Source organism: Oncorhynchus kisutch, linkage group LG24 (assembly GCF_002021735.2).
Source record: "Oncorhynchus kisutch isolate 150728-3 linkage group LG24, Okis_V2, whole genome shotgun sequence".
NCBI lineage: Eukaryota > Metazoa > Chordata > Actinopteri > Salmoniformes > Salmonidae > Oncorhynchus > Oncorhynchus kisutch.
In genome coordinates this window covers 26,172,473-26,188,049 of record NC_034197.2, presented here as the reverse complement: position 1 = coordinate 26,188,049, position 15,577 = coordinate 26,172,473, and the positions used below count along the sequence as shown (strand labels likewise).

The window sequence follows — 15,577 nt, the reverse complement described above, 5'->3', positions numbered from 1 at the left end:
AAAACAACTGTTTAATGTTTATTTTTTAAATCTATCTGGTGAACTCTATCCCTTCATTAACCTTTTTGTGACCTCCAATCCCTCTCCAGAGGATGTTAATTCTGCAGATTCCCGGAGAGGAGCTGGGGGACTATGCCCCCCACCCCTACGCTAAAGAGGGGGACCTAGAGACCGACCTCCAGCTGGGTGCTATTGCCATCCCCGAGACCCCCTTCAACCAGGAAAAGCTACTCTACTTGGGCGCCAGGTTCAACACGCTGGCCTCCATTTGCAACACCCCATACCCCAGCACATCCTAAGCCCACCTCTCCCTCACCCTCTTGGGCAAGAGGCTCTGCCAGGACTGGCTAGTTAGCATGGGCATAACAGGCTAGGTCTCATGGATTGTAAATTGAACTGGATCACTCATGCTTAAAAATGAGGTAGAACAGCAAACCTGCTCTTGGAAAATCTGGATAACAACAAGCAATGTTAACCTTACTTTTTTTTAAAGCTTAAAATACACAGGACTATGGAGATCAATGACCAATACAAAGACCAAGATGGAACTCAGTGCTGGAAGGAAAATAAATGCAATTTACAAATGGATCTTACATGGGCAGTAGCTATGTACAGCTGTGCCGTAGGGAGCCTGGTTGTACATATCAGGCATGCTACATTCTACTCTATTGTACACTAGCTAGGGCCCACTGGTTTGACCAGCCAGCAAAAAACAAAAGGATTTCTGCACCGAGAACAGACCAGGGAAGTGAGCAACGTGGAGAGGAAAATACTTGAATGTCAATTACTTTTTAGCTCGGATTTTACAAATGCGATGGCTGCAATGAAATAGTGCTATAATGGTGAATGAGAGAGAAAGAGGTCATTCTTTTAACATACCATCTCTTACCCACATATGGCAAGACAAATAGTCTGTTATATATGATGGTCATGTTTAAGATTATCATCAATTAAACACTTGGGCTTAAGTCCAGTTGTTTTATTTGGGTGTATATTTTGAGGTTGTCTTTTAATGTATATTCTATATGGCATGTAAATAAGGGTAAGCACAAATTGAGTTCTGTGGCATATTTTCATACGCCTCAAGTCACGGTATCAATAAAACAACGATCTTCGCAAAATATGATTTACTGTAATTTAATGTTAAATTCCCAACCATCAGCAGCATCAACATGTCCATAGCGAAACTTAAGCACAAGTGTGTGTGTGTGTTGTGTATTCACTTGGGAATGTAGCCAGCCTGCAGGAACCAGTGGTAGGCAGAGAGAGCACTGGGTGTGATCTCCTGCTCCACCTGGAAACCTTTCTGTGGGTAGTCACGGATCCTCTCTAGAACACCTGGAACACACGTTTACACCTTACTCACCGCATCACTCTGGTCTGTTGTTTCTACACGTCTTTTAGAATATTTTATTCTGAAATCCTTCATACATTCCTGCACTAGAAAGATGACAGGTGGGCTTACCATATAAATATTTATTTTACATGGGCTAAATGCTTTAAGACAACACACAAGTCCTGGGATTATGGACAGAGTACATACCTAGCATGTATGTGATGAGGTCTGTGGCAGTGCCCACAGTGGGATGGGGGTAGGCAGAGATGCCCATCTGGGGGGAGGTAACGATGGCATGCGTGTGTTCCCCTTGGTCAGGCCACTGGCGCAGGAATGTTGCAGAGACCCTGCGCTCCATAAAGGGCTGCTGGACCAGGATCACCCTGTTGGCTGGGGTAGACATGACAACCACAAATGGGTACATGACAAAATACACATCGGCATACTGTACATAGGAATCACAGAAGGTTGGTGGCACCTTAACTGAGGAGGACGGGCTCGTGGTAATGGCTGGAGTGGAATGGTTGGAATGGTTTCCATATGTTTGATGCCATTCCATGGAAACCATGTGTTTGATGCCATTCCATGGAAACCATGTGTTTGATGCCATTCCATGGAAACCATGTGTTTGATGCCATTCCATGGAAACCATGTGTTTGATGCCATTCCATGGAAACCATGTGTTTGATGCCATTCCATGGAAACCATGTGTTTGATGCCATTCCATGGAAACCATGTGTTTGATGCCATTCCATGGAAACCATGTGTTTGATGCCATTCCATGGAAACCATGTGTTTGATGCCATTCTATGTTTTCCGTTCAGGCCATTATTATGAGCCGTCCTCCCCTCAACAGCCCCCTGTAATAGGAATACAATATTGGCTTGGCTGAAATGTGTTCCAGTGATTCAGTTGTGCCGTCCTGCCCCCTAGCTGTAGAATAACGCAACAACAATAACAGACATTTCATAAGAAAGGTTCTCCATCATTGTGTCTAATGAGGAGAGTCTCACCTGGGATGTTTCTCTCCTTGAGGAGCCTGTATGAGAAGCAGATGTTGTCTCCAGTGTTGGTGGCCTCTGTCTCCAGCAGTATGTTCACCCTGGGCACTCCCATCCTCAGAGCCACATCCAGGAACACGTCAGCCTCTGGCCTTGACCACACACCTGGACCACACAAGACACACATCAGACATTAGAGACATTGGGTAGAAAAATGTAATATGTGCATGCCTTTGTGCTTTCTTGCATTGGCAGAAAGAGGGACAGAAAGAGGGAATGATGCTCAGTCTTGCTGACCTGCAGTCTGGTTGCCTTGGTAACCAGTGAAGAGCAGCCAAGGAGCCCACCCTTCCAGGAAGAGAGCGGCTGACCTCTCCGCCACACGCACATCATGGCAACCCAGGCCTATTATGACATCACTCTGAGATCAGACAGGATTATGATGCAATTTCAGATAAATAAATTATGACATCACTATGACAGGATTATGGCACTTCAGAGGACATCATGGCATTTCAAATTATGACATCACTGACAGAACATACATGATTATTCAGAGGAGACAGCATTGATTGTTACAAAACCCTGAGAGAAAATCTAGGAGTATGACATCATCCTAAAAGAGTACAGATCATTATGTTGTTAAGCCAGAAGAGCATATCATATAATCATATCAAATCAAAAGATAATGGGGAAGGATGTAGCATCATAATGCTTACAATTCTGATTGCAGTTCATTTTAAATCCAGTCAAAACGTATCTTATGTGTCTGTACAATCAGATATGAAGGCTTGCCTTTTCCAGAGAATGAGGCAGACAAAGGTAGTCCCACAGAATTCTGGCCCACTTCTCACTCTCTTTGTCCATTTCTCTCACATGCTGGTCTGTGGGAGAGAAAGACACTTCAAATGCAGAACCAAATGGAATAAACAACATGATACTGAATGAATCAATACTTAAAAGTAGACCTTTTCACAGGTCAACAATGTCCTCATTAAATACATGTGTGGAGAGGAGGCACTCCACCTCACCTCAGGGGAGAACAAACTGAGCTGTAGTGGAGGCCCGTCGAGTTGACAATGAACATGTGACGCAACAGCAGCATGCAGACCACAATAACAGCGCCCTGAGGGCAGGTGTCGTGGGTCATCCTTTAAAAGTACAGACGTCTGGTGCAGAAGTGGCCATGCTCAACACACTACACTACACTGCACCAGTGTTAAACTCATTAACTCCCCGAACATCATTCAGAAGCCATTAGAATTGTCGTTCTATTTCTCATTTGTCGCAAGGATGAAAGCTTTACACACCCCAGCGGCTCTCTATCCAGGTCTCTTTCTTTCATCCTGCGCGATACTCTCCCTATCTCGACTATTCTCATTCACCTGTCAATGTTTTCTTACCCAGGATGCACTGCCAATGTTCCGGCATATTCCGCTGCAGATTCCACTCTATGGCATTATTGTGATTGGCTAGTCTAAATTATATCCAGCTGCTCAGTCTAACTCTCATTGGCTAATTTGCATTTCACTCTTTATGCGACCGGCTGATTAGGCCTCCTTTCTCTTATTCGATTGGTTGGTGAGTCTCTGTAATGCCGCGTTCAAAACAACTAGGAACAGGAAAATCTCCGGCTATAGCGTGTTCAAGACAACTGGAAACTAGGGGGAAAACGATATCCGATTAGGATAAATCGTTTGAACGGTCATCCAACACGGAATTCTAAATCGGAAACTAGAGTTCCGACTTTCTGACCTGAAGATCACTGATGTCATGATTTGACCACATTTCTTTCCGAGTTCCCAGTTATTAGCTAGCTTGTTTAACATTGACATATGGTCAAATTAGCTACATTATACATATTGATAAAGTCAATATGTATTGTAATAAACTGATTTATTGTCATCTTTTGGTTGAAAAGGTAAAAGGTCAGTGAGTGAAAAGTCACAACTTGGCAAACACAAGTTTCCCACTTGTAATTACGATTTGGTGTGTCTATCAAGCGAAATTTCCCACAGGGAACTTGGAGCTTCCGATAATTCTTATAGCACGAACGCTGCATTAGTGTATAACTGTCTTTGTCCATTTTTATTTGACTCTGACTGGTCTGAGTGTAGGCTGATGATTGTGTTTCTAAGTGGAGTAGAAAGAAGTAGACACAAATCTGAAAGGTTCCAAAGTGAAAGATCTGTGAGAAACCATCAACAGAGCTCTACTGCTGTTAAAGCCTAGCTATTTCCTGCTAACCTGCTTGCACACCCACTCAAGTTTAAATTGGATGTTGTTTTGTTTGTCACATGACTAGACCCAACCCCATCCATAACACAAGCGCTACATTTGATCCCCTTCTATTCTCTAATGGTTTCCCCTTTACATACATTAGCTCCACCTAGTTTCTGCCATATAACAAGGACAGAGGGATCAGTTTTCTAGAATGAAACCTATCCATGGTGTGCCAGCCCATACCTGATCTCGTTTGCTCCGAGGTCAATGGTCAGCAGAAACTCACGGTTTTGTTTTTCAACCAAGAAACACAGAAAAATCCTTTAGCGAAGGTGACAGATGCAATGAGAATTCCTGTCATTATACTGAAATATATAAAACGCAACAATTTAAGATTTTAATGAGCCACAGTTCATATAAGGAAACCTGTTGCGTTAATATTTTTTATCAGCGTAGTTAAAATAATCCAAATGTCTAAGATGTACCAGTACTTGCATTTTTGATGAAGTGTGTTTCTAGACATCCAAGGGGTAAAATGTGTGATGTTGATATAAGGGAAAACACAAGTACATATGACATCACAATAACTATCTGATGTAATCAATACTGACCCTTGTACACAGATCTCAGTACTTGTGTAAATAAAACAATGAGGAATCAGATTTACTGAAACGCATTTATTAAATCAATTCCATTTTCACAGTTGAATAAATACACTGCTCAAAAAAATAAAGAGAACACTTAAACACAATGTAACTCCAAGTCAATCACACTTCTGTGAAATCAAACTGTCCACTTAGGAAGCAACACTGATTGACAATACATTTCACATGCTGTTGTGCAAATGGAATAGACAACAGGTGGAAATTATAGGCAATTAGCAAGACACCCCCAATAAAGGAGTGGTTCTGCAGGTAGTGACCAGACCACTTCTCAGTTCCTATGCTTCCTGGCTGATGTTTTGGTCCCTTTTGAATGCTGGCGGTGCTTTTACTCTAGTGGTAGCATGAGACGGAGTCTACAACCCACACAAGTGGCTCAGGTAATGCAGCTCATCCAGGATGGCACATCAATGCGAGATGTGGCAAGAAGGTTTGCTGTGTCTGTCAGCGTAGTGTCCAGAGCATGGAGGCGCTACCAGGAGACAGGCCAGTACATCAGGAGACGTGGAGGAGGCCGTAGGAGGGCAACAACCCAGCAGCAGGACCGCTACCTCCGCCTTTGTGCAAGGAGGAGCACTGCCAGAGCCCTGCAAAATGACCTCCAGCAGGCCACAAATGTGCATGTGTCTCCTCAAACGGTCAGAAACAAACTCCATGAGGGTGGTATGAGGGCCCGACGTCCACAGGTGGGGGTTGTGATTACAGCCCAACACCGTGCAGTACGTTTGGCATTTGCCAGAGAACACAAAGATTGGCAAATTCACCACTGGCGTCCTGTGCTCTTCACAGATGAAAGCAGGTTCACACTGAGCATGTGTGACAGACGTGACAGAGTCTGGAGAAGCTGTGGAGAACGTTCTGCTGCCTGCAACATCCTCCAGCATGACCGGTTTGGCAGTGGGTCACATGGTGTGGGGTGGCATTTCTTTGGGGGGCCATGTGCTCGCCAGAGGTAGCCTGACTGCCATTAGGTCCTCAGACCCCTTGTGAGACCATATGCTGGTGCAGTTGGCCATGAGTTCCTCTTAATGCAAGACAATGCTAGACCTCATGTGGGTGGAGTGTGTCAGCAGTTCCTGCAAGAGGAAGGCATTGATGCTATGGACTGGCCCGCCCGTTCCCCAGACCTGAATCCAATTGAGCACATCTGGGACATCATCTCGCTCCACCAACGCCGCCACAGACTGTCCAGGAGATGGCGGAGGCTTTAGTCCAGGTCTGGGAGGAGATCCCTCAGGAGACCATCCGCCACCTCATCAGAATGCCCAGGCGTTGTAGGGAGGTCATACAAGCACGTGGAGGCCACACACACTACTGAGCCTCATTTTGACTTGTTTTAAGGACATTACATCAAAGTTGGATCAGCCTGTAGTGTGGTTTTCCACATTCATTTTGAGTGTGACTCCAAATCCAGACCTCCATGGGTTGATAAATTTGATTTCCATTGATCATGTGTGATTTTGTTGTCAGCACATTCAACTACATAAAGAAAAAAGTATTTAATAAGAATATTTCATTCATTCAGATCTAGGATGTGTTATTTTAGTGTTCCCTTTATTTTTTTGAGCAGTGTATTTATTTAGTTCTATAATTTAAACAAAGTACACTTAGCAGTGAGGAAAAGGCATGGAAGTCTTTCAGTCCTTTTCCAGGGCAGACCTACCACCTGGTGGGCATGTCCTGCCCACTGCCCTGTCCATGGGTCTGTAGATAGCCATCATATAACTCCCTGAGGTGCAGGATCAGCTCCTCTGTGTTCTGGCCTGTGAGGGCAGACACAGGGATCACCCTGTGGGCCACGTGGCCCCGGAGGGCCTCAAGGTTTCCCCGAGCCCCAGGCAGGTCCATTTTGTTGGCTACGATAGCGTGGGGCCGGTGGGTGAGGCCGGGCTCGTACTGGTCCAGCTCATAGCGCAGTTGTTGGAGCTGAGTCCAGGGTTCTGGGGAGGACAGGTCCAGGACAAAGAGAAGGAAGCGACAGCGCTCAATATGGCGCAGGAAGGAGATCCCTAGGCCTCGGTTCAGATGGGCCCCACAGATGATACCAGGAATGTCAGCCACTAGACAAGAGGATGGGGACAGTAAACTACAACACCAACCTTTGTGCCCAACATAATATTCAACACTAAAATCAAAAACTCCTTTACCTGCCACTTGCTCATGGTCCCTGTAGTTGACAATACCCACATGGGGGTTAAGGGTGGTAAAAGGGTAGGCAGCCACAGCAGGCCTGGCATTGGATATGGCCCTTAGAAGGGAAGACTTCCCTGCATTGGGAAACCCAACCTGGAGTGGAAGACACACACCAACAGGTAAATCAAGAAAATGTTATACATTTTGGGGGGGATAGACTACATACCATTTATATTTCTACAATATTATTTTAACCAGCCCACATTTAATAAGATGGGCCTAGTCAGTGGAGTGAGTCCCTCTTCCGTGTCTCACCAGTCCGGCATGGGCCATGGTGCGCAGCTCCAGCTGGAGGACCCTCTCCTGTCCCCTCTCTCCCAGGGTGGCCGTCATGGGGGCGCGGTTCTCATTGGACAGGAAGAAGCGGTTTCCCTTTCCCCCTGCCCCCCCAAACACAGCCACATACTCCTGGTTGTGCTGGGAGAGGTCTGACACCGTCTTCCCTTGCTCCTTCACCACCGTGCCCACTGGCACCTGCACCATCACAAAATACCAAACAATATTCAGTTACACTATTTTACAGTCAGCATTTTAGTATCTGGTATTTGTGGCAATTACACGGCTAAACAATAGTTTTAAAAAAAAACTAATAATATAAAGAACCCCTAATTAAAAGCAACACCCCAGCTGTAGTCATGGGAACTAACTCACAGCGATGTAGGTTGAGCTGGCGTTGCGTCCGTAGCAGTTCTTACTGCCTCCTGAATCGCCGTTGTCTCCTTTGTAAACGGGGGCGACCTGCGCCAGGGATTTCACCTGGAGGTCGACTGGAGGCACGCAAATCACAGATATTCGGAAATAGGACTTGATGGCTTGAAGTACACATACGAAAACCGTCTCCAATGCCCTGGTTAAAATATCCCTACAAATTTTTTTTTTTTTAAGTTCTTCGGCCTGATTATATCCTTGTGTGAAATTGTAAGCCTATTGTGGATCTCCTGATGATCAAAATATTGATCTGAATAGCCAAATGAGAGCACCTCAGAAGACCAACACATTGTAACGAGATTATAAACAATGTATAAACAGTAGAGGTCGACCGATTAATCGGAATGGCCGATTAATTAAGGACGATTTCAAGGTTTCATAACAATCGGAAATCTGTATTTTTGGGCGTCGATTTTGCCTATTTTTTATACCTTTATTTAACTAGGCAAGTCAGTTAAGAACACATTCTTATTTTCAATGACGGCCTAGGAACGGTGGGGTAACTGCCTTGTTCAGGGGCAGAACGACACATTTTCACCTTGTCAGCTCGGGGGACCCAATCTTGCAACCTTACAGTTAACTATTCCAACGCTATAACCACCTGCCTCTCGTTGCACTCCACAAGGAGACTGCCTGTTACGCGAATGCAGTAGAAGACAAGGTAAGTTGCTAGCTAGCATTAAACTTCTCATAAAAAACAACCATAATCACTAGTGATAACTACACGTTTGATGATATTACTAGTTTATCTAGCGTGTCCTGCGTTGCATATAATCGATGCAAAGCTGGGGGATGATTTAACAAATACGCATTTGCGAAAAAAGCACAATCGTTGGACGACTGTACCTAACCATAAACACCAATGCCTTTCTTAAAATCAATACACATAGAAGTATATTTTAAAACCTGCATATTTAGCTAAAAGAAATCCAGGTTAGCAGGCAATATTAACCAGGTGAAATTGTCACTTCTCTTGCGTTTATTGCACACAGAGTCAGGGTATTTGCAACAGTTTGGGCAGTCTGGCTCATTTCGAACTAATTTGCCAGAATTTTACGTAATTATGACATAAGATTGAAGGTTGTGCAATGTAACAAGAATATTTAGACTTAGGGATGCCACCCGTTAGATAAAAAACAGAACGGTTACTTATTTCACTGAAATAATAAACGTTTTGTTTTCGATGATAGTTTCCGGATTCGACCATATTAATGACCAAAGGCTCGTATTTCGTGTGTTATGTTATAACTGAGTCTATGATTTGATAGAGCAGTCTGACTGAGCGATGGTAGGCAGAAGCAGGCTCGTAAGCATTCATTCAAACAGCACTTTCGTGCGTTTTTCCAGCAGCTCTTCAAGCCTATCAGCCTAATGGCTGGTGTAACCGATGTGAAATGGCTAGCTAGTTAGCGGGGTGTGCGCTAATAGCGTTTCAAACGTCACTCCCTCTGAGACTTGGAGTAGTTATTCCCCTTGCTCTGCAAGGGCCGCGGCTTTTGTGGAGCGATGGGTAACGCTGCTTCGAGTGTGGCTGTGGTCGATGTGTTCCTGGTTCGAGCCCAGGTAGCGGCGAGGACAGGGACGGAAGCTATACTGTTACACTGGCAATACTATAATGCCTATAAGAACATCCAATAGTCAAAGGTATATGAAATACAAATGGTATAGAGAGAAATAGTCCTATAAATACTATATTAACTACAACCTAAAACCTCTTACCTTGGAATATTGAAGTCTCATGTTAAAAGGAACCACCAACTTTCATATGTTCTCATGTTCTGAGCAAGGAACTCAAACGTTAGCTTCTTTACATGGCACATACTGCACTTTTACTTCTCAAACACTTTGTTTTTGCATTATTTAAACCAAATTGAACATGTTTAATTATTTATTTGAGGCTAAATTGATTATCGATATATTATATTAAGTTAAAATAAATGTTCATTCAGTATTGTTGTAATTGTCATTATTACAAATAAAAATGTTTTTAAAAAAATAATTAAAAAGATTGGCCGATTAATCGGTATCGGCTTTTTTGGTCCTCCAATAATCGGTATTGGCGTTGAAAAATCAATCGGTCGACCTCTAATAAACAATTCTGTTTGGGAACAGTGCAACACTTGAGTGTCTGACACACCTTTGATGATTATGTTCCCACCATCTCCTCCATTCCCTCCGTCTGGTCCACCCCACTCTTTCCGGGGCTCACTGTGGAAGGTGCAGGCCCCTTTTCCACCTGCTCCAGCCAGTAGCTTTACATTGCGGTGGTCCACAAAGTGGCGAGTCTGAGCAACACAGAGAGAGACCCAAAGTGAACATTAACATAAGCTTCGTTAACTAGCCACCTGCAGTCTATATACACAAGTCATTGGTCTAAACTCATATTACACTGGACTGGCATAGCACCAAAGTTTCATCTTAACTCATTGTGTCATCAATATCTACTTATCCATGTGTGAGTGCATGATAGAGCAGAAGACCAAGAAAACAAGCAATCTAAACAAACTAGCTAACTTGGGTATTGCAAATATAAACAAACCAACGTGTTTGGCTAGTGTGATGAGGACAGAGGATATGAGATAGCAATCTGCCTAGTATATCATGACATACCAGTTTCTTTTCTGAAAGTTCTTTCTTTTTAGAAATTCGAGGTTTGGCGCACAATGCACAGGACGTGCTGACATTCATGATTCCAGTTGTTTTCCTCTGTGCTGCCAAGTTGCTTTTGAGCCCTAGCAACAAGCTGCCAATGAACTCGTGCCTAACGCAAACTTGTGCAAATAGTCGACTTATCTCTTGGACAAACCATCTTCGGCTTTGAAATCTGGTCAATGTAGTTAACATTGCAAAATAATCAAATGTAATCTCAGAGCATAGACCGTAGTTATTTCGTAGTGAGACAGCCACTACGAAATGGCTGTCTCGTTTCGTTAAAGCAGGGTATCCCGAACTCTGTCCTGGGCACAGTTTAGTTTTTTTTGCCCTAGCACTACAAAGCTGATTCAAATAACCAACCAATCTTCAATCTTCGATTATTTGAATCAGCTGTGATGAGCTAGGGCAAAAACCAAAACGTGCACCCAGAAAACCCTGCGTTAGACCAGCTGTAGCCTGCAAGCGAATGTTAGCTACTATTGCTAGTTAACGAAATCACCGTCAATAAACCGACTAGCTAATTAAATCGATAACAAATGACAACAATAATCTATCTAGAGTTTACACATAACATCGCCATCTGCAACTCTAAGTCATATGTAGCTTTTAGATCAAATGAGCTAAACAGTACCTATTTTGAATGTCATCTTCAACGAGATCTACCTACGGGACCTACAGAGGGTCAAAAAGCACAGCAAATCACAGCGATGGGTCTACACATGGCTTCTTAATAAATAATGCAATACGGATACAAAACTAGCGGAAAGTCGATTTATTTTACGTATTAAAACAGTAAAATAAATCGAAGCTGAACAAGCAGCTAAACATTCATAATTGGTTATATATATACAGTACCAGTCAAAAATATATATTTTATATTTGAGATTCTTCAATGTTTATTTATTTATTTTATTTCACCTTTATTTAACCAGGTAGGCAAGTTGAGAACAAGTTCTCATTTACAATTGCGACCTGGCCAAGATAAAGCAAAGCAGTTCGACACATACAACGACACAGAGTTACACATGGAGTAAAACAAACATACAGTCAATAATACAGTATAAACATGTGAGCAAATGAGGTGAGATAAGGGAGGTAAAGGCAAAAAAAAGGCCATGGTGGCAAAGTAAATACAATATAGCAAGTAAAACACTGGAATGGTAGATTTGCAGTGAAAGAAAAATAATGGGGTGCAAAGGAGCACAATAAATAAATAAATACAGTAGGGAAAGAGGTAAAATCAAAATAAAATAAAATCAAATTTTATTTGTCACACATACACATGGTTAGCAGATGTTAATGCGAGTGTAGCGAAATGCTTGTGCTTCTAGTTCCGACAATGCAGTAATAACCAACAAGTAATCTAACTAACAATTCCAAAACTACTGTCTTATACACAGTGTAAGGGGATAAAGAATATGTACATAAGGATATATGAATGAGTGATGGTACAGAGCAGCATAGGCAAGATACAGTAGATGGTATCGAGTACAGTATATACATATGAGATGAGTATGTAAACAAAGTGGCATAGTTAAAGTGGCTAGTGATACATGTATTATATAAGGATGCAGTCGATGATATAGAGTACAGTATATACAGTGCCTTGCGAAAGTATTCGGCCCCCTTGAACTTTGCGACCTTTTGCCACATTTCAGGCTTCAAACATAAAGATATAAATCTGTATTTTGTTGTGAAGAATCAACAACAAGTGGGACACAATCATGAAGTGGAATGACATTTATTGGATATTTCAAACTTTTTTAACAAATCAAAAACTGAAAAATTGGGCGTGCAAAAATATTGAGTGGAGGGGGAGCCAGGCCATTGAGGATCTTGAATACAAGACATGCGTCGGTGTATTGCACAAGATTTTCCCAACTCAAGAGCTCATGCTTTCTAAGGATGTGACAATGATGATGGCTATTGGGCTTCCTATCAAGCACTTTGAGAGCCTGTTTGTAGACAGACTGAATAGGTTTTAATGTTGTACAGCAAGCTTGGGCCCAACTAGTCAAGCAGTATGTTAAGTGGGGGAGTATCATAGATTTGAAGTACAGTTTTGCTACCTCTGTAGTCAAACAATTTCGTATAAATCGGAAATTAGCTAGGTTGAATTTGGTTATTTGAATGACCTTTTTCACATGCTTTTTAAAAGAGAGGTTGGAATCAAGTATGATGCCAAGGTACTTAAAATCGGATACCACCTGGAGCTTCTCCCCTGACACATAGACATCTGGCTCAGTAGCATCTGTTGCCCTCTTTGTGAAGAACATGCAAACAGTTTTTTTCACATTGAGATGCAAACACGAGTCACTGAGCCACTTTGTAACCTGGACCATTACAGTAGTGAGTTCTTGTGCAGCTTGTTGTTTGCTCTTTGCATGCACATATATCACTGTATCATCTGCATACATTTGAACTTCAGACCCAGTACAGACAGAAGGCAGATCATTAATGTACAGGCTGAACAGGAGGGGCCCCAGTATTGACCCTTGGGGCACGCCCACATCATAGCTACGAGTGGGCGACAGCTCATTGCTCACTCTGACACACTGAGTTCTGCCTTCAAGGTATGATTTCATCCTCATGGTGGGTAGTATATGGGGCTTTGGTGACAAAACGGATTGCACTGTGATAGACTGCATCCAATTTGTTGAGTAGGGTATTGGAGGCTATTTTGTAAATGACATCGCCGAAGTCGAGGATTGGTAGGATGGTCATTTTTACAAGGGTATGTTTGGCAGCATGAGTGAAGGATGCTTTGTTGTGAAATAGGAAGCCAATTCTAGATTTCACTTTGGATTGGAGATGTTTGATGTGGGTCTGGAAGGAGAACCAGTCTAACCAGACACCTAGGTATTTGTAGTTGTCCACGTATTCTAAGTCAGAGCCGTCCAGAGTAGTGATGTTGGACAGGCGGGCAGGTGCAGGCAGTGATCGGTTGAAGAGCATGCATTTAGTTTTACTTGTATTTAAGAGCAATTGGAGGCCACGGAGGGGGAGTTGTATTGCATTGAAGCTTGCCTGGAGGGTTGTTAACACAGTGTCAAAAGAAGGGCCAGAAGTATACAGAATGGTGTCGTCTGCGTAGAGGTGGATCAGAGACTCACCAGCAGCAAGAGCGACATCATTGATGTATACAGAGAAGAGAGTCGGTCCAAGAATTGAACCCTGTGGCACCCCCATAGAGACTGCCAGAGGTCCGGACAGCAGACCCTCCGATTTGACACACTGAACTCTATTAGAGAAGTAGTTGGTGAACCAGGCGAGGGAATCATTTGAGAAACCAAGGCTGTCGAGTCTGCCGATGAGGATATGGTGATTGACAGAGTCGAAAGCCTTGGCCAGATCAATGAATACGGCTGCACAGTAATGTTTCTTATCGATGGCGGTTAAGATATCGTTTAGGACCTTGAGCGTGGCTGAGGTGCACCCGTGAACAGCTCGGAAACCGGATTGCACAGCGGAGAAGGTACGGTGGGATTTGAAATGGTCAGTGATCTGTTTATTAACTTGACTTTCGAAGACTTTAGAGAGGAAGGGCAGGATGGATATAGGCCTATAACAATTTGGGTCTAGAGTGTCACCCCCTATGAAGAGGGGGATGACCGCGGCAGCTTTCCAATCTTTAGGGATCTCGGACGATACGAAAGAGAGGTTTAATAACAGACTGGTAATAGGGGTTGCAACAATGGCGGCGGATAGTTTTAGAAATAGAGGGTCCAGATTGTCTAGCCCAGCTGATTTGTATGGGTCAAGGTTTTTCAGCTCTTTCAGAACATCTGCAATCTGGATTTGGGTAAAGGAGAAGCTGGGGAGGCTCGGGCAAGTAGCTGCGGGGGGGACGGAGCTGTTGGCTGGGGTAACCAGGAGGAAAGCATGGCCAGCCGTAGAGACATGCTTATTGAAATGTTAGATTATCATGGATTTATCGGTGGTGACCGTGTTACCTAGCCTCAGAGCAGTGGGCAGCTGGGAGGAGGTGCTCTTGTTCTCCATTGACTTTACAGTGTCCCAAAACTTTTTGGAGTTAGAGCTACAGGATGCAAATTTCTCTTTGAAAAAGCTAGCCTTTTGCTTTCTTGTCTGACTGTGTGTATTGGTTCCTGACTTCTCTGAACAGTTGCATATCACGGGGACGGGGGATGTTATTCGCAGGAACTATTCACGGGGACTACTCTTGTCCAGATGAGATAGGGCAGTGTGACTGCCATTGTATTGTCTGTGGATCTATTGGGGCGATATGCAAATTGAAGTGGGTCTAGAGAATCAGGTAATGTGGAGGTGATATGATCCTTACCTAGCCTCTCAAAGCACTTCATGATGACAGAAGTGAGTGCTACGGGGCGATAGTCATTTAGTTCAGTTACCTTTGCTTTCTTGGGTAAAGGGACAATGGTGGACATCTTGAAGCAAGTGGGGACAGCAGACTGGGATAGGGAGAGATTGAATATGTCTGGAAACACTCCAGCCAGCTGGTCTGCACATGCTCTGAGGACACGGCTAGGGATAATAATACATTATTATGCAATTTAAAGAAGCCTATGATTGTCACTGTATAGTTAATTTAACATACAGGTGACCTGTTTGACTGCCAGATATTCCCACTGTCTTGGTAAGTTATGGCAACTTCCAGGTTGTGCTGTCCCCTTTTGAGATTCATATAATTTCAGCACCATATAGGAGAGTTCTAGTCTGACATTACTACAATTATTACAGAGGATATATTAATGGTGGCCTATACAACAAAGCATACCATGATTTTCAAAAATGATAAAAATCTTTTGAGGTAAATA

At 43.3% G+C, this 15,577-nt stretch overlaps 2 protein-coding genes across 4 annotated transcripts; both read right to left on the bottom strand.

Moving 5' to 3' along the window:
• Nucleotides 1-1,121: 1,121 nt before the first annotated feature.
• Nucleotides 1,122-3,878, bottom strand: LOC109869422 (uncharacterized protein SCO4629). Of its 3 annotated transcripts, none has more exons than XM_020459559.2 (6): nt 3,741-3,878; nt 3,133-3,221; nt 2,635-2,758; nt 2,350-2,502; nt 1,544-1,726; nt 1,122-1,338 (listed from the first exon to the last, which is right to left on the bottom strand). In XM_020459559.2, exons 1-6 carry the CDS (start codon nt 3,766-3,768, stop codon nt 1,220-1,222), a joined length of 696 nt encoding a protein of 231 aa, XP_020315148.1. In that variant the 5' UTR covers nt 3,769-3,878; the 3' UTR covers nt 1,122-1,219. The 3 variants fall into 3 exon arrangements, with proteins under 3 accessions (XP_020315148.1, XP_020315149.1, XP_020315150.1); XM_020459560.2 differs by having other exon boundaries at nt 3,369-3,760; XM_020459561.2 differs by having other exon boundaries at nt 3,648-3,747.
• A 2,825-nt stretch (nt 3,879-6,703) lies between these two features.
• mtg2 (mitochondrial ribosome-associated GTPase 2) lies at nt 6,704-11,465 on the bottom strand. The gene is made up of 6 exons (XM_020459409.2): nt 10,734-11,465; nt 10,261-10,408; nt 8,067-8,182; nt 7,671-7,889; nt 7,370-7,508; nt 6,704-7,282 (listed from the first exon to the last, which is right to left on the bottom strand). Exons 1-6 carry the CDS (start codon nt 10,965-10,967, stop codon nt 6,882-6,884), a joined length of 1,257 nt encoding a protein of 418 aa, XP_020314998.1. The 5' UTR covers nt 10,968-11,465; the 3' UTR covers nt 6,704-6,881.
• Nucleotides 11,466-15,577: the final 4,112 nt, after the last annotated feature.

Bases quoted from the DNA above. Each gene is read 5' to 3' on its own strand.
- LOC109869422 (XM_020459559.2), bottom strand. From the start codon at position 3,768: ATGCCGGAACATTGGCAGTGCATCCTGG. The intron at 3,222-3,740 runs GTAAGAAAACAT...TCTCTCCCACAG, and splicing joins ACATTGGCAGTGCATCCTGG to ACCAGCATGTGAGAGAAATG. The intron at 2,503-2,634 runs GTCAGCAAGACT...TGTGTGGTCCAG, and splicing joins CCAAGGCAACCAGACTGCAG to GTGTGTGGTCAAGGCCAGAG.
- mtg2 (XM_020459409.2), bottom strand. From the start codon at position 10,967: ATGTTAACTACATTGACCAGATTTCAAAGCCGAAGATGGTTTGTCCAA. The intron at 10,409-10,733 runs GTATGTCATGAT...TGTGTTGCTCAG, and splicing joins AACTTTCAGAAAAGAAACTG to ACTCGCCACTTTGTGGACCA. The intron at 7,283-7,369 runs GTAAAGGAGTTT...CCTCTTGTCTAG, and splicing joins GGACCATGAGCAAGTGGCAG to TGGCTGACATTCCTGGTATC.